General features: G+C 43.0%; 2 protein-coding genes across 16 annotated transcripts in view; both read right to left on the reverse strand.

Moving 5' to 3' along the window:
- The window catches only part of TBXAS1 (thromboxane A synthase 1), a 195,609-nt gene extending 184,118 nt beyond the window's left edge, over positions 1-11,491 (reverse strand). The window contains exon 1 of one of the 2 annotated variants that reach the window (XM_050782249.1): positions 11,230-11,483. In XM_050782249.1, coding sequence (XP_050638206.1) covers positions 11,230-11,321 — 92 coding nt within the window. In that variant the 5' untranslated portion in view covers positions 11,322-11,483. Of the gene's footprint in view, positions 1-11,229 lie in introns of both variants that reach the window. The other variant, XM_050782248.1, reaches the window with a different exon arrangement.
- The window catches only part of NDUFB2 (NADH:ubiquinone oxidoreductase subunit B2), a 1,166,996-nt gene that overhangs the window by 867,858 nt on the left and 279,987 nt on the right, over positions 1-19,151 (reverse strand). The window lies entirely within an intron of this gene.

The following is a 19,151-nucleotide window of genomic DNA, read 5'->3' on the forward strand; positions in this document are numbered from 1 at the left end:
GGCCATACGAAGCAGCACTTTAGCAAAGACGCTGGGAAAACACTGGGTTAAATAAAGCTGAACAGGTGTCTTTATTAAATAACCTTTCAGGGCCTTTGCTATGCTATGAATCTCCAAGAAGGGCTTGATTTAGACTTAATTTTCCAAACACTTTTAGGAACCGAAGTTGGGAAATGGTGAGCAAATTGATCTTCAGTCCCCACATGCTAGAGGCGGGATGCCTTTTCCAGGGCTCACCTCTCATTGTGCCAGGGAATACCTACATGGCTTCTTCCTCTTCAGATTTCTCATCTTGGCTCCCATATTCCATCCCAATGGTGCCTTTTAAATATAGTCTGGAGTAGATGTGGGTCTAGAATTAAAGTCCAGTTCTCACATGCAGACCAAGCTCTCTGGGAAAGGAACTTCCACGGATAGTGGTAAACTTAAGTCTTAATAATCTGTGATAGTCTTAAATCTTAATAATCACCAATCACATTTCAATTTAAACTGGTCTTAGAATGGACTTGATCAGAACACTAACTTATTCTGAATCTAAATTCCTTTTTTTTTTTATTTTTTTTTATTTTTGAGACAGAGTTTCACTCTCATTGCCCAGGCTGGAGTGCAGTGGTGTGATTTCGGCTTATTGCAACCTCTGCCTCCTGGGTTCAGGTGATTCTCCTGCCTCAGCCTCCCAAGTAGCTGGGACTACAGACAGGATCTTGCCCTGTGACCCAGGCTGGAGTGCGCATGTAGTGGTGCAATCACAGCTCATTGCAGCCTCAACCTCCTGGGCTCAAGAGATCCTCCGACCTCAGCCTCCCAAGTAGCTGAGATTACAGACATGCAACACCACACCTGGCTAATTTTTATTTATTTATTTATTTTGGTAGAAACAGGGTCTCTCTTTGTTGCCCAGGCTGGTCTCAAACTCCTGGGCTCAAGCGATCCTCCTGCTTTGCCCTCCCAAAGCCCTGGGATTACGGGCATAAGCCACCACACCCAGCCTGAATTCCTATTTTTGATGTCGAATTGATTATGTACCTCTGGGTCTTGGTACCTGAGCCTTAAGCGCAGCTTGGTACTACAAGACCTTCCAGGCCGTGTTCACATACTTGGTTAGATAGCTACCCACCTTCCTCGCCACTTCATCAGCCCTGTTACTCCAAATCCTTTCAGACATTCTACTTCACTGGAAGAAATAGTTAGACCACGGTCCTGAAACCTCACACCTAAAGCGTGAAACTGCTTTCCCCTTCGCCACTAGAAAGGAGCAGTTTCCCATTCTTTTAAGTAAAATTTCTCTTTTTTGCTAAATATTCACACTCATTAAAGAAATACAAAAGATGCAGAAAGACTAAAAGAAGGGAAAAGAAATCACCCAGAACCCCATCCCAGAAAGAAATCCACTAGTGCTATCTGGGCTATTTCTTTACACTGGTTCTTAAAGAATAAAGCAATCTTTATCCTCCTCACAGGAACCCAGCTGCCTGTCCTTAGGTGTTGCTTGAAAGATTAAAAACGCTAGGACTTACGGTTGCCTCGAGCAACATTCAACTCGTACAACTCATTTCTTGTACATCAAATCTCTTCCAGAAGTAAGAATTTTAAACCATTTTATATGGGAAAAAATTAGTTTTTAAAATGTGTTATCTTGTGTGTTAATCGTCTTAACATATGCTCCATGTACTTCCAGCTAATACAGTCTCTATCCCCAGCTCCATCTCCAGCCTGGTGGTGCAGCCCTGATCCCCTGATGCCCCAGTTCACACAGTTCAGCCACACACTGGTCAGTTTAAATCAAATGATCATCATGGAAAAATGGTGTCCAAGGCAGTTTTGGGAAAACAACCGAAGTGTCCTATGCCTAGTTTAAAACAGTGTCTTTTTAAAGGAAAGAATTCTTTTTGTCTTTTTTCCAAATTCACGCATACACCTAACAATTAAGAAGTGTGCATTAAGCACATGGCATGGTGTCTGCTCTACAGGATAAGAAGGGACACAAAAACAGTCCATCTGCAACGACTGGGACAGTGCATGGCAAATTGACACAAACTGAAAACAGCAAGCTTTCAGGAAAGGAAGTGGGTCACATGGGCAAGAGAATTTAGATTTGTATGGAACCGTGAAGGCCAAGAGAAGAACCACAGGAAGAAAGCACCAGGCAGAGCTTAGAGGTTGGAATTAGCCTTCAGTCAGCATTTACTAGGCACCAACTATGTGCCAGGCATTGTGAGAGACAGAGATGGGATAAAAGCAGGGCTGAGAGGGGTTCGTAAGTTCCTTTGGAAACAGAAAACACTTCCCTGAGAAACCTCCTCTGAGCCTGGAGTTGAAGGAAAGAGGAGGCCTCATAGAGCAACAAAGGACCATTCACAGCACAGCAAACAGCGGCGCTCCAACCCCAGCCCAGGTTGTCTGGGAGAGAGCGGCAGGGGACCCACTGAAGGAGCAGGAGCCCCACGGTGAGTCTGGGGTGGGGCTGATGGATGTGGACTTCTTAACTTTACTACCTTCAACCACATGCTAGCAGAGCATCCTTGCCATTGGCAGAAGATTCCAGAACTGTAATGAGATAGGCGACCTGGCCCCTGCCCTTGGAGAACTCACAGGCTGGTTGAGAGCACAAGAAGCAACCTTGGTGTGCCTTTTGCTTTTCAGTTTATTTTATTTTATTTTTATTTTTTTGAGACAGACTCTCACTCTGTCTCCCAGGCTGGAGTGCAGTGGCGTGATCTCGGCTCACTACAACCTCCGCCTCCCGGGTTCAAGCGATTCTTCTGCCTCAGCCTCCCAAGTAGCTGGGACTACAGGCGCCCGCCACCATGTCCAGCTAATTTTTGTATTTTTAGTAGAGATGGGGTTTCACTATATCGGCCAGGCTGGTCTCGAACTCCTGACCTTGTGATCCACCCACCTCGGCCTCCAAAAGTGTTGGGATTACAGGCGTGAGCCACCGTGCCCAGCCTGTTTTTCTTTTTTATTTTTCCATAAGTTTTTGGGGTACAGGTGGTATTTGGTTACATGAGTAAGTTCTTTAGTGGAGATTTCTGAGATTTTGGTGCAACCATCACCTGAACAGTATACACTGAACCATATTTGTAGTCTTTTATCCCTTGTCTACCTCCCATACTTCCCCCCAAGTCCCCAAAGTCCATTGTATCATTCTTATACCTTTACATCCTCATAGCTTAGATCCCACATATCAGTGAGAACATACGGTGTTTGGTTTTCCATTCCTGAGTTATTTCACTTAGAATAATAGTCTCTAATCTCATCCAGGTCACTGCAAATGCTGTTAAGTCATTCCTTTTTATGACTGCATAGTATTTCATAGTATACATATACCATAGTTTCTTTATCCACTCATTGATTAATGGACATTTGGGTTGGTTCCATGATTTTGCAATTGTGGATTGTGCTGCTATGAACATGCGTGTTCAAGTATCTTTTTCAAATAATGACTTATTTTCCTTTGGGTAGATACCCAGTAGCAGGATTGCTGGATCAAATGGTAGGTAGTTCTACTTTTAGTTCTTTAAGGAATCTCTACACTGTTTTCCATAGTGGCTATACTAGTTTACATTCCCACCAGCAGGGTGGAAGTGTTCCCTGATCACTACCTCCATGCCAACATTTACTGTTTTTTTATTTTTTGATTATGGCCATTCTTGCAGAAGTAAGGTGGTATCACATTATGGTTTTGATTTGCATTTCCCTGATGTTGTTGAGCATTTTTTCTTATGTTTAGTGGCCATTTGTATATCTTCTTTCGAGAATTGTCTATTCATGTCCTTAGCCCACTTTTTGATGGGATTGTCTGTTTTTTTCTTACTGATTTGTTTGAGTTCATTGTAGAGTCTGGATGTGAGTCCTTGGTCAGATGTACAGATTGTGAAGATTTCTTCCCACTCTGTGGGTTGTTTGCTTACTCTGCCGACTGTTCCTCTTGCCGTGCAGAAGCTGTTTAGTTTGATTAGGTCCCAGCTCTTTATCTTTTGTTTTTATGGCATTTGCTTTCAGGTTCTTGGTCATGAAATCCTTGCCTAAGCCAATGTCTAGAAGGGTTTTTACAGTGTTATACCTAGAATTTTTATAGTTTCAGGTCTTAGGTTTAAGTCTTTAACTCATCTTGAGTTGATTTTTGTAGAAAGTGAGAGATGAGAATCCAGTTTCGTTCTCCTATATGTTGCTAGCCAATTATCTCAGTACCATTTGTTGAAAAAAGGTGTCTTTCCTCACTTTACATTTTCATTTGCTTTGTTGAAGATCAGTTGACTATAAGTATTTGGGTTTATTTGCGGGTTCTCTATTTGGTTCCATTGATTTGTGTGCCTATTTTTATACGAGTACCATGCTGTTTGGGTGATGATGGGCTTATAGTATAGTTTGAAATCAGGTAATGTGATGCCTCTAGATTTGTTCTTTTTGCTTAGTCTTGCTTTGGCTATGCAGGCTCTTTTTTGGTTCTGTATGAATTTTAGGATTGTTTTTTCTAATTCTGTGAAGAATGATGGTGGTATTTTGCTGGGGATTGCATTGAATTTGTAGATTGCTTTTGGCAGTATGATCATTTTTTCAATATTGATTTGACCTATCCATGAGCATGGATGTGTTTCCATTTGTTTGTGTCATCTATGATTTCTTTCAGCAGCATTTTGTAGTTTTCCCTGTAGAGGTCTTTCAACTCCTTGCTTAAGTATATTCCTAAGTATTTTATTTATTTATTTATTATTTTTGCAGCTATTATAAAAGCGGTTGCATTCTTGATTTGATTCTCTGCTTGGTCACTGTTGGTGTATAGGAGAGCTACTGATGTGTGTACATTAATCTTGTATCCAGAAACTGCTGAATTCTCTTATCAGTTCTAGGAACTTTCTGGAGGAGTCCTAAGGGGTTTCAAGGTAAATGATTGTATTGCCAGCAAACAGTGACAGTTTGACTTCTTCTTTAGCAATTTGGATGCCCTTTATTTCTTTCTCTTGTCTGATTGCTCTGGCTAGGACTTCCAGTGCTATGTTGAAGAGGAGAGTGGTGAGAGTGGACATCCTTGTCTTGTTCCATTTCTCAGAGGGAATGCTTTCAATTTTTCCCCATTCAGTATCATATTGGCTGTGAGTCTGTGATAGATGGCTTTTATTACATTAAGGTATGTCCCTTGTATACTGACTTTGCTGAGAATTTTTTTTTTTTTTTTTTTTTTTTTGAGATGGAGTCTCACTGTCTCCCAGACTGGAGTGCAGTGGCATGATCTCAGCTCACTGCAAGCTCTGCCTCCCAGGTTCATGCCATTCTCCTGCCTCAGCCTCCCTAGTAGCTGGGACTACAGGTGCCCACCACCATGCCCGGCTGATTTTTTTGTATTATTAGTAGAGATGGGGTTTCACCATGTTAGTCAGGATGGTCTCGATCTCCTGACCTCATGATCCACCCACCTCAGCCTCCTAAAGTGCTGGGATTACAGGCATGAGCCACCATACCTGGCCGAGAATTTTAATCATAAAGGGATGCTGGATTTTGTCAGATGTTTTTTCTGCATCTATTATCACATGATTTTTGTTTTTAATTCTGTTTATGTGGTGTATCACATTTATTGACTTGTGTATGTTAAACCATCCCTTCATCCCTGTTATGAAACCAACTTGATCATGGTGGATTATCTTTTTGATATGTTGTTGAATTCAGTTAGCTAGTATTTCATTAAGAATTTTAGTATCTATGTTCATCAAGGATATTGGTCTGTAGTTTTCTTTTTTGGTTGTGTCCTTTCCTGGTTTTGGTACTGGGGTGATGCTGGCTTCATAGAATGAGTTAGGGAGGGTTCCTTCTTTCTCTCTCTTGTGGAATAGTGTCAAAAGTATTGAACCAATTCTTCTTTGAATGTCTGGTAGAATTCTGCCGTGAATCCTTATGGTCCTGGACTTTTTTGTTATTGTTGTTGGTAATTTTTAAATTACCATTTCAATCTCACTGTTTGTTATTGGTCTCTTCAGGGTATCTAATGCTTCCTGATTTAAGCTAGAGGATTGTATTTTTCCAGGAATTTATCCATCTCAACTAGGTTTTTTAGTTTATGTGCATAAAGGTGTTCATAGTAGCCCTGAAAGATCTTTTGTATTTTAGTGGTGTCAGTTGTAATATCTCCTGTTGCGTTTCTCAGTGAAGTTATTTGGGTTTTCTCTCTTCTTTTCTTGGTTAATCTTGCTAATAGTCTATCAATTTTATTTATCTTTTCAAAGAACCAGTTTTTTGTTTCATTTATCTTTTATATTTGTGTGTGTGTGTGTGTGTGTGTGTGTGTGTGTTTCTATTTCATTTAGTTCTGCTCTGATCTTGGTTATTTCCTTTCTTCTACTGGGTTTGGGTTCAGTTTGGTCCTGTTTCTATAGTTCCTTGAGGTGTGACCTTAGATTGTACGTTTGTGCTCTTTCAGACTTTTTGATGTAGGCATTTAGGGCTATGAACTTTCCTCTTAGCACCACCTTAGCTGTATCCCAGAGGTTTTGATAGGTTGTGTCATTATTGTCATTCAGTTAGAAGAATTTTTTAAATTTCCATCTTGATTTTGTTTTTTACCCAATGCTTATTCAGGAGCAGGTTATTGAATAATTTCCATGTGTTTGCATGGTTTTGAAGGATCCTTTTGGAGTTGATTTCCAGTTTTATTCTGTTATGATCTGAGAGAGTGCTTGATACAATTTCAATTTTCTTAAATTTATTGAGGCTCGTTTTATGGCATCTCATATGGTCCATCTTGGAGAAAGTTCCATGTGATGTTGAATAGAATGTGTATTCTGCAGTTGTTGGATGAAATGTTCTGTATGTATTGGTTAAGTCCATCTGTTCCAAGGTATAGTTTAAATCCATTGTTTCTTTGTTGACTTTCTGTTTTGATAACCTGTCTAGTGCTGTCGGTGGAATATTGAAGTTCCCCACTATTACTGTGTTGCTATCTATCACATTTCTTAGGCCTATTAGTAATTGTTTTATAAATTTGGAAGCTCCAGTGTTAGGAGGATATATGTCTAGGATTATGATATTTTACTGTTGGACAAGGCCTTTTACCATTTTATAATGTCCCTCTTTGTCTCTCTCTTTTTTTTATTTTTTTGAGAAAGAGTCTTTCTGTGTCACCCAGGCTAGAGCAGTGGTATAATTTCAGCTCACTGCAACCTCCATCTCCCGTATTCAAGTGATTCTCCTGCCTCAGCCTCCTAAGTAGCTGGGACTACAGGCACCTACCACCATGCTCTGCTAATTTTTTTTTTTTTTAGTAGAGGTGGGGTTTCACTATGTTGGCCACACTGGTCATGAACTCCTGACCTTGTGATCCAAAGTGCTGGGATTATAGGCATGAGCCACCACACCCAGCACCTCTTTGTCTCCTTTAACTACTGTTGCTTTATGGTTTGTTTTGTCTAATATAAGAATAGCTACCCTTCCTCTGCTCCCTTTTGGTATCCATTTGCATGAAATGCCTTTTTCCACCCCTTTAAGTTTATGTGAGTCCTTATGTGTTAGGTGAGTCTCCTGAAAGCAGCAGATAGTTGGTTGGTGAGTTCTTATCCATTCTGCAGTTCTGTATCTTTTAAGTGGAGCATTTAGGCCATTTACGTTCAATGTTAGTATTGAAATGTGAGGTACCATTGCATTCATTGGGCTCTTTGTTGTCTGTGTACTTTGGATTTTTGTTGTTGTTTTTTGCTTTTGCTTTTTAGCTTGTATTTTTGTTGTATAGGTCTTGTGTGATTTATGCTTTAAAGAGGTTATGATGTGTTTCCAGGATTTGTTTGAAGATTTAGAGCTCTTTATAACAGTTCTTGTAGTGGTGGTTTAGTAAGGCAATTCTTTCAGCATTTGTTTGAAAACGACTGTATCTTTCCTTCATATATGATGCTTAGTTTCACTGGATACAAAATTCTTGGCTGATGATTGATTTGTTTGAGATGCTGGAGGACAGGGCCCCAATCCCTTCTAACTTATAGGGATTCTTTTGTGGTTCATCTGACTGGTTTTCCTTTACAGGTTACCTGGTTCTTCTGTCTCACAGCTCTTAAGATTCTTTCCTTTGTCTCAACTTTGGATAACCTGATGACAATGTGCCTAGGCAAAGACCTTTTTGGGATGAATTTCCCACGTGTTCTTTGTGCTTCTCGTATTTGCATGTCTAGGTCTCTAGCTAGACTGGGGAACTTTTCCCTGATTATTCCGCCAAATATGTTTTCCAAGCTTTTAGAATTCTCTTCTTCCTCAGGAACACCAATTATTCTTAGGTTTGGTCATTTAACATAATCCCAGACTTCTTGGAGGCTTTGTTCATATTTTCTTATTCTTTTTTCTTTGTCTTTGTTGGATTGGGTTAATTCAAAGACCTTGTCTTTGAGCTCTGAATTTCTTTCTTGTACTTGTTCAATTCTATTGCTGAGACTTTCCAGAGCATTTCACATTTCTAAAAGTGTGTCCAGAGTTTCCTGAATTTTTGATTTTTTTTTTCTTTAAGCTATCTATTTTTTAGAATATTTCTCCTATTCAATATTGAGGGAGTGTGTTGGGAGAGGAGGGTCTCCCTTTCCCACCTCTGCAGTTGGGGCACTCAATATCTGGGGTGTCTCCTGGGTCGTGCAGGAGCAATCCACTTCCTTCAGAGGGTCTGTGGGTCCCCTCAGGATTGATGGTTTATTCTTGCAGTGGATCTGGAGCTAAAATTCACCATGGAAGCATCCAGATGCTGCTCTGTCTGGAGCTGCAATCTAGTCCTGTCTTCTGTCCACCATGATCCACCCCATCCTTCTGTTTTGTTTTGTTTTGTTTTGTTTTAAGAGAGAGTCTTTCTTTGTCACCCGGGCTGGAGGGCAGTGGCATGATCTCAGATTACTGCAGCCTCTGCCTCCCAGGTTCAAGTGATTCTCCTGCCTCAGTCTCCAGAGTAGCTGGGATTACAGACACCTGCTGCCACGCCCAGCTAATTTTTGTATTTTTACTAGAGATGGAGTTTCACCATGCTGGCCAGGCTGGTCTCGAACTTCTGACCTCAAGTCATCTGTCTGCCTTGGCCTCCCAAAGTGCTGGGATTACAGGCATGAGCCACCACACCCAGCCCATTTGATTTCACCTTCTCAGGGTATAGGTTCTCCGCTGCCATCTCACCTGGCTGGATGGCACATGTAGCACTTAAAGCAAAGACTAATGTGCTGCAGTGTTTAACCCACTCCCCCTGCCAGTTTCTCCTGCAAGTGTCTCTATACCTGCATCTTTCCTTGCCTGTGAATCCTCTCACTGGAGGACAAGCACCCCTGTCTCTTCCACACATATCCTTTCAAGAGAATATAACAGGAAGGGGGCCTTGCCTCATTCAAGCTGGTGGCTGTTGCTTAGTGGAAACAGAAGGGTTGAAAGCCCAAGGGTGGTTCCCCTTGCACTGAATCAAGGGATGGACCCAAAAGCACCAGAGCCAGGGCCACGACCTCTCTCCTGCTGCCTCCGCTCCTCCTGCAGTATCCTCTCTAGACATCGAGCTAACCCCCAGAACCTCTGTGTCTCCTCTGCCTTGGGCACCTTCTCCAGATTTCCTGCTCCCTGACCTTGTACCAGGGTCTCCCCAAGATTGGGCACACATTAACAGGTTAATACATATTTTTGCGATAACAAATAGAAGTCAGCTCTCACTTCCTATTTACCACTTCTGCTTGGTACATTTATCTTAATCTCTGCATCTTTGAACCAGGTTATTAATATGGCCCAAGAATAGACAGCAAACACACAGCTGCCCTGCTGAATGGTGTAGTGTTCCTATATGCCAGGCACTGAGCTGGGGGCTCAGACACAACAAAGACTGAAACAAAAGTGTAAAAAAGTGTCCACTTTGAGAACCATAGTCAGAGCATAGCTATTGATAAGATTGATATGAATAAGCATGTTAGTAAGAAATTAAAAATAAACCTAAACCACTAAAGACTTATTTTCTTTTAGGTTACATAGACGATAGATAGTGAATTATAGTAGCTGACATCGACTAAGCACTTTCTACATGTCAGACACTGTGCTTCGGGCTTCCCTGAGCATAAAAACACATTAAGATGGATTATTGGGGGCTGGGGGCAGGGAAGGGGCTACCATTTGCTCTTGGTTTTACATGTGGCCAGTTTCAATCCAAGATAAGCTACAATGAGATAAAAAAGTTCAAAAAAAATAATTAAACCAGTTAAAAAGAAAAACAGCACTGGGACTGAGGCTGGGTTTCAGAGCCAATTTCCAAGAAGTAATTTCATCATCATAGAACATCAAACGTGAATTCCACTCTCAGCTATGCAAATTCCAAAAGAATAATACCTCACATTTGCATAATGCTTGATGCTTTTCAAAGTGCTTTCCCAGTTATTAATCTAGAGAAGGCTTTATTACTACCAAAAACATAAATTAAAATTCTGTTCAGACTCCAGTTCTCCATTATTTTTTCCACTTTGCCCTCAAAAGCCAGAGCCGTCTAAATCCAGGTGCTTTTGATTGAATGGGTAACTCTAATAAGTTTAACTGGCAGGGTGAATATGCATAAATGTAGCATATTATGAGGCCTTCGATCTACAGACACCAGAGTCAGGCTTAGGAAAATCTGCTGTTGAATTAACAAAACCACAGGGGAGCAACTCGGAGTTCAAGTTTGAGATCCTTTCGGGGTCTCGAATTTTGTGGGAACTGCACACAATATGTTCATCAGAATCCATCTCCCTCTATCAAATATGAGAAATTAGATCTACCACTTTGTCCTTAAACCTACAGAAATCCCCCTCAATGACTTCCCGCAAAGAGGCCCACATTTGCCAAACAGCTCCTAAGTCTTATTTTGTTTTGAATGTAATATGAACCAAGAGGCTGAATTCACTGTAAATCCAACAAGGACAGAAGATTTTAGAAAAATGAGGTGAGGAGATATGACGGGGTTCGAGGAAATACTTCTACCCAAACCTAATGCCTTTCCAATTTGTTTCTTTTTCCATCTCTTTCAAACTTAATTATGTGTAGCGTTCTCAGTCACTGAATCACCAGCCTTTCCTGACACTTCAATCTCATGCATTTTAGCAAAAGATTAACCTGGCTGTTTGCTTTTAATTCTGAAGCTGTGCTAATACTCACTCCCGCTAGATTAGAAAAGAAGAAAAACACACGCCCGCATACCCCGCCATGGCACCAGCAAGGCTCCAGGGTGAGACTGCTGACACTGTCACAGTCCCTAGGGCTGGCTGCACTTACCACTTCAGAAGGGCCAGGAGAGCCACTGACAGGGCCACCGTCACCATGGGGCCATTCACTTCCAGTTTTAGAAACCCCAAGGCTTCCATCATTCCTCTGAGACCCCAGAGTGGTGGTCTTCCAGATGAGACAGGAGGCTGATCCCGCTGCCCTTATGGGAACCGTGCTCCACAGGTAGAAAAGAGAACAGGCAATCAAGAAAACATCACATGGAGTGGGCCTCCACAATGTGCTCTTTCTCAGAGTGTCTCCCTATAAAGAGGAAGGAAGAGGAGGGCACAACAAAGGGTTTCAGTGTAAAGGAATGAATCAGCAATTTTAATCCTTGATGACCGCACTGTCAATAAACATTTATGTTAACTTCCTCAGAGAGGAAAGGCAGACTTCTCCATGTTTGCTGAGAAACAAAATGGTTGTAACCATGGACTTGTACTCTGAGAGGAAGTCTTCAAAGAGAGAAGTCTATCTATATCTATGTCTATAATCTCTGTATCTATATCTACATCCATCTATAATTTTTTAAATTCACAATTAAGTGAAGATACATGTCAAGAGACTCTGAATATCCCAGAACAATACGGGATCAGACGCCATCCTGATAAAAATGCTGGCTGCGTTGAGGACAACCATCCCACCAAGTCCATTAGTTGCTGGGTCTGAGGTCTCTCTGAGTGTCTGGCTGTTGGAGCCAAGCAGAGATCCCGACTCGGGTCAGTGTTCTCACGGTGAGTTGGAGGGTTTCTCAAGTGTCTGAAGGCAGATCCATAGGCTCATATATGGGTCCTTTGTTGTAGCTTTGAGCTTATCTGATTAAAGTAGACAGAGAGATGGAGGGGATCAGAGTGGATGGGTGGCAGGGCTAGATTGCAACTCCAGACAGAGCAGCATCTGGAGGCTTCCATGGTGAATTTTAGCTCCAGATCAACTGCAAGAACAAACCAGCAATCCCAAGAGGACCCACAGACCCTCTGAAGGTACCAGACTGCTCTTGTAGGACCCAGGAGACACCCCAAATCCTGTGAGTGCTCCAATTGCAGAAGTGGGAAAGGTAGGCCCTCCTCTCTGGAATAGACACCCCCAGTATTGAATGGGAGAAATATTCAATGAACTAGACAGCTTAAAGAAAAACAATCAAAAATTCAGGAAACTTTGGATACACTTTTAGAAATGTGAAATGCTCTGGAAAGTCTCAGCAATAGAATTGAACAAATAGAAGAAAGAAATTCAGAGCTCAAAGACAAGGTCTTCGAATTAACCCAATCCAACAAAGACAAAGAAAAAAGAATAAGAAAATATGAACGAAGCCTCCAAGAAGTCTGGGATTATGTTAAATGACCAAACCTAAGAATAATTGGTGTTCCTGAGGAAGAAGAGAATTCTAAAAGCTAAAAGCTTGGAAAACATATTTGGGGGAATAATTAAGGAAAAGTTCCCCAGTCTAGCTAGAGACCTAGACATCCAAATACGAGAAGCACAAAGAACACATGGGAAATACATCCCAGAAAGATCTTTGCCCAGGCACATTGTCGTCAGGTTATCCAAAGTTAAGACAAAGGAAATAATCTTAAGAGCTGTGAGACAGAAGCAACAGGTAACCTGTAAAGGAAAACCTATCAGATGAACAGCAGATTTCTCAGCAGAAACCCTATAAGCTAGAAGGGATTGGGGCCCTGTCCTCCAGCATCTCAAACAAATCAATTATCAGCCAAGAATTTTGTATCCAGTGAAACTAAGCATCTTATATGAAGAAAAGATACAGTCGTTTTCAGACAAACAAATCCTGAGAGAATTCATCATTACCAAGCCACCACTACAAGAACTGGTAAAAGGAGCTCTAAATCTTGAAACAAATCCTGGAAATACATCAAAACAGAACCTCTTTAAAGCATAAATCACACAGGACCTGTAAAACAAAAATACAAGCTAAAAAACAAAAGCAAAAAACAAACTAACAAAGGAGTACACAGGCTACAAACAGCCTGATGAATACAATGGTACCTCACATTTCAATACTAACATTGAATGTAAATGGCCTAAATGCTCCACTTAAAAGATACAGAACTGCAGAATGGATAAGAACTCACCAACCAACTATCTGCTGCCTTCCGGATGCTCACCTGACACATAAGGACTCACATAAATTTAAAGGAAAGGGGTGGAAAAAGACATTTCATGCAAATGGACACCAAAAACTAGCAGGGGTAGCTATGGGCTTCCTTTTCTGTGCCCCCACAGGTCTTAGGATGGTCACAGGTACATTTGTTACAAAAGGCTGGGGCCACAAGTGCAGATTCCCTGGAAAGGAGTGAGAAGAAAGACAGGGAGGGCACACAGAAGGCTGCTGCCTTCACCCAGAGAGAAGGGATGCTTGGCTAGAGAAGGGAGGGAGGTGGGAAGAAGTAGATGGACTTAAAATATATTTTGGGGGTGGACTCTTGTGCTCTGCAGAAGTTCCTGGTGGGGTGCATATGAAAGGGAAGGGGAAAGGAGGACCACACCTGACCCTCAGGTTCCAAACTTGAGCTACAGGTATATCAGGTGCCATTCACTGAAACAGGGAGGCTGGGGAAGGTGGGGTATTGTTGGGAAAATCAAGAATTCTGATTCAGTTTTGTTAAGCCTGAGATGCCCTGGAGACATCTGAGTGGAAGTGTCAAGCCAGAGAGGACTGACAGCTGAAAACATGAATAATAACAATTGATCATGATCATGTCATTTATGAGTGCTTACTATGCACTAGTTATGATTCTAGGAGCTTTCCCATGTGTCAACTCATTTAATCTTCATACACACACCTAGCAGGTAAATCTTATGGTTAACTCCATGTTACAGAGGAAGAAACTGAGGCATGGGCCGTATGACTCTAAAGCCCACGCTCTTCCTCGAAAGATTATATTCAAACGTGGAAGCCATCAACATAAAATTGGTATTTAAATCCAGGGGAAGAGAGAAGCTACAGCCACAAATAAGATAGTGAACTGCACAGGTGCCAAGAACCTTCCTTTCCTTCTGATCATTTGTCCTGCCTCCCTGTTTTTAATAGACTTATTATGAAAATTATTCCTCTGTAGTTCCCCGCTTATTAGTGTCCCTCCATGTTATTCCTACTTAGTGTCCCCCAACTGCACCACCCCATTGGGTGCTCCTGGCTGCAGTTCAAACCCTTTTAGACTCCCCTCCCCTCTCCTTTGTCATTAGGCTACCTCTCCTTCATCCCATTTCACTGGGATCTGTACTGAGAGGCTAACCCATTCTCTCTCACAAAACAGAGCTTCGTTTTTCCAGGGATCACCTGAAATACTCCACATTCAGCTGCAATAACACTGCAGGATGATGGCAGGCAGCATGGAGGGGGTGGCATGGAGAGCGACTCATCGTGGTCATGGATTCAAGGAGTGAGAAGTGACTGTGGATAACACTTAATTCAGTGCATGTATCACCAAGATGCTCAGGAAAAAAATATTTTAAAGGATGCCAACGTGAAATAAACATGGTATAAGCATCGATAAGTAAGTTTATTTACTGCCAGACCTTGGAGACGCTAACCTGCTAACGTGTTGGGAATCCAAGAGCACGATACAGAGAGCTGCATTTCTCAAGTGTATTTTACCACAAAAGCCTCTTCAGGGACATTTATAACATATCCCAGATGTAGTTTTCCAAGGAGAGTGCTTTGAGAAACACTGACCAAGTCTTACTCTTCTATACAGAGGTAGAAACGCGGACCCAGAAAGGGAAAGTGACTGGTACATGGTCCCATAGTTGTCTAGGGACAGGATCCAGGTCTCCGAAGCCCTTCTCAGGCACTTGATCTAGAATGTGCCCCTCATGTCAGCCTGTGGACATGGCACTGTGCATCCAGGACAGCTCCCACCCTGGTCGTGGAGAGGCTATGGAATGTTGGTGGCCAGCTTGGAGATGTCCAGCTTTCTTGGGGGGTTGCCAGCTCCCCCACAGACTCTGAGTTAACTTGCTCATTTCTCTAATATTCTTGGAGCCCTTCCTATGTGATTTGTGATTTGTAGAAACCATAAATGCCATGGAGAGGTTACCACGCCCATTCTGTGGCTACGCAGAGCGGAGACAATACTCTGTGAATTGTGGACAGTAAATTAGTCAGGATAGGGTGGAAGGGAAGAAATGAGAGATGCTCAGGGTTTTCACTGGGACCGTAGCATGATGAAGAATGTATTACAATTTTGGTATCTGGGATGCAATACAGGGACACTGATCAGGGTTTTTCTAGGATGAAGGTCAGACAGTTGCCATATTTCCCGTAATTTCACTATTTTCTGTGTATTTTTCTTTGACTAATATGTTTATTAAAAACAATCAACTCAGGCTGGGTGCAGTGACTCGTGTCTGTAATCTCAGCACTTTGGGAGGCCGAGGCAGGCGGATCACCAGAGGTCAGGAGTTTGAGACCAGCCTGGCCAACATGGCAAAACCCTGTCTCTACTAAAAATACAAAACCTAGCCTGCCTGTAATCCCAGCTACTTGGGAGGCTGAGGCAGGAGAATCATTTAAACCCAGGAGGTAGAGGTTGCAGTGAGCCAAGATCGCGCCATTGCACTCTAGCCTGGATGATAGAGCAAGACTCTGTCTCAATGAAAAAAGAAAGAAAAGAAAAAATCAACTCTACAGAACTGTACAGAAAATATCCTATAATCCCAACTCCCACTGACAAACTCTGGTCATAGATTAATACCTATCCTCTCGTGTTTTTCCACGCACACACAGACACAGGTATACTTTTAGTTTTTATGGAAACAGTATCATCATACCTGTGCCATCCTGCAACTGGTCTTTCTCACTTACGGTATAATGAATATTTTTCCTGTTCATATTTACAGACATGCGCCGTTTGCTACTTCAGGCTCCACTGTACAGACGTGTTGTAATTTGTTTAGCCTGTCCTCTGCTAAACAGCATTCGAGTTGTTTCCAAGTTTTCTCAACTTCAAATGAGGCTTCAGTGGACGTTCTCATATATATTATTGTGCCCTTGCATGAGGCTATCTCAAGCGACATTCTTAAAAGTGGAACAGCTGGGTCCAAAGATGTGTGTTTCCAAAATGCTGGGAAGTGCCACCCTGTGTACAGGCAGGACCGACTTTCCGTCTCGAGCTGTGTGGGGAGGTGCCCACTTGCCCCACTTTGTAGGGCTCCCCACAGAGCTTTGCTTCCCCTGTCTCCACTCACTCCAAGTCTATCTTTTTCCCCCCTCCTACCTCTAGGCAGACATCTCCCCGAGAATTGAGTCAACTGTTTTGACTTCAGACTTGTGTTTCTTTTTAAAGCTTTCACTCCATAAATTCTGTGGTATTTCCTTCATGTTCCCTATGTTTAAAAACTGCCCGTGCAGATGTCTAAGCAGTGCCTTCCTTCTCTACTGAAGGCTCCCAGCTGCTCTGTGCTAAGTCTGACGTCTCTGGCGAGGACTGAGGCAGAGGCTGAGACAGAGGCTGGAAGAGGTGTCAGCAGGCACATTCTCTTTGCCATGAAAGATGCTGGGTAAAGGGACAATGGAGTTTCCTCAGAGCCATACAAGTACCAAGAAATTGTCCATTTAACTTTACTCAGCCTCAGAGCAACCTCAGGAAGTAAGTGACCAATACTTTTCATTCCCAGGTTGATAAAACTGGAGCTCAGAGATGTCCCACGACTACCTGAGGTCATACATGTAACACAACCTAGAGGCCAGGCTCAAGCCCCGATCTTTTGGCTTTACATGCAGTGTTTTTTTCCCACTAAATCTAAGATCACGTCTTGGTTTAGAATATTCATAGTTCACCGAGCCAGCCCACGGTTATGATATCGTTTATTCTGGTGTTTCCCTCCAGGGTGCAGAGTGGCTGGAGGGAAGACAGAGGATGGGTGGTATGTGTTTGGGGTCTGCTTCACCTCCTTGCAAAAGATATTAGGGGCCCTTTGGAAGCCTGAAAACCTCGGCTACCCCCATTGCAGTCCAGTCTCTTCAATATGATCCTTTTATGGACTCTGTTCCATTTCTGAGAGCGGGAGATCAGGTTAGGAGGACTCCTCTGTTCCTTCACTCCTTCTAGAAAACACTTATTGAATAATTACTGAGGACCTGGCAGTAGATGAGAATCCCAGTGTATAAACCCCACATGTCTCCAACAAGGAGCTCACTTTCCAGGAAATAGGCATATAAACACCTAAGTTCCATCTGTCTTATAGTTATGATGGCACAAATACATGCAGGGCACAAAGGGGACACAAACAGGAGGATAGAAGATTGGTTAAAGGTTTGAATCCAATAACATCTGAGCTTAGACTGTGCAGATGAATTCACCAAGCAGAAGAGAGTAGGACAGATGTGCTTCTCGGAGGGAGCATAGCTGACACTTGCTCAAAGGCATCAGAAGCTAGGGTGAGTGGGGAGGATGGGGAGAAACGCAGAGGCTGGATCCTGCAAGGCACTGTGGGCCATGCCAAAAGTTCATGCTTCATGCTAGGGTCAGGGAAAGCAAGAGTAGGAGGTAAAACTGAGCAGCAACATGATCAGATTTGCTTCTAGAAATATCACTCAGGAGGTGGACTGGATGCTTTCTACCTGACATGAGGACCAGCCAGGAGGCTGCGGGTCAGCTAGGCGGGAGATGGCAGCCTGACTAAGGCAGTGGATGTGGAAATGAGCAAGAGAGGGCTGGTTTTTAAGATCACTAGGAAGGCAGAATCCATAGTATTTGGTTGCTGATTGAGTGTGGGGGTGAAGAAGAGAGGGACATCAAGGATCACCCCTGAATGTCCAGCTCTGTTGAGTGAGCCCATGATGGTGCCATACAGCACGACAAGGACTCGGGGAAGGAAGCAAGTGTTAGGAAGCTATCATGGCTTCAGTGTTCTGCACACTGAGCACGAGGCCTCTGGTGACCCCACAGATTAAGATGCTCAAGAGGTGGCCAGATCGGTAGAGGTCAGGAGAAAAATCTGAAGTAGGGAAACAGTTTTCATTTTGAGAGCCATTTACTTGTCGATGGGGCAAAGCCATAGGGATAAAAGTGGGCTACAGAGAACAGGTAGAGTGCTGAGAAGGGAACCACAGAGCTGGGGGTAGGGGAACCAACGCCAAGAAGAGCAGCCTTGCAGGGAGATACCAAAGAGATGTGTGGAAAAAGATTGAGCAGATACAACCAGAGAGAGAGAGAGAGAGAAAGAGAAAGAGCATAGGAGAGAGCGAGCAGACAACAGGATCATTAGCAGAGGGACCTTATTTTACTGCTTAGGGATGCAGCTTTTTGTTTTCAAATGACCTGTGTTCAAATCCTACCCCTTCTGCACTCTAGCTTAGACAATCTTAAACCACAAATTGATCTCGCTGAGCCTCGGTTTCTCATTTGTGAAGTGGCAATAACCGTCCACACTGCTTAGAGTGGTTGAGAGGAAAATGAGTTCCTCGTGTGGCCTGATTAGTGGAGCTCTGGCTCATAGGGAGCGCTCGATACACAAGGTCTGTGATTGTTTTCACTGAAGCCACTGGAGGACAGTTGCAAGAAGCAGGAAACAACCTAGAGTATTCGTGCCACAGAAAGGTCAAGGGAAAGTGGCAATGTGGTCATTATGGCCACCTCCTTCCTGGCTTTGGTGAAGTGGAGGGTGTAGAGAGACAAGACCTAGAGAAAAGGGGGTTTGGACAGAAAGGGCTGATTCTGACGTCCCCCCCGCCCACCCCGCTTCGGCCCCATGGACTGGCTAGAAGAGTGGAATTTGCAGGTGCCACTCATTGTAGGTCCCACGGGGAAGAGGGAACGTCTCCTGCAGCGGGAGACTTGTGGGAGACAGCAGCCATCTGTGTGTTTCCCCTGCCTGTGGTAAGGGCAGAGCTATCGCTTTGCTTCAAGGTTGCTATGGAGATATGGATGGGCTCATAAACAGTTTTAAGGTCTATGTCAAATCTT

The sequence above is a fragment of the Macaca thibetana genome, chromosome 3, assembly GCF_024542745.1.
Source record: "Macaca thibetana thibetana isolate TM-01 chromosome 3, ASM2454274v1, whole genome shotgun sequence".
NCBI classification, from domain to species: domain Eukaryota; kingdom Metazoa; phylum Chordata; class Mammalia; order Primates; family Cercopithecidae; genus Macaca; species Macaca thibetana.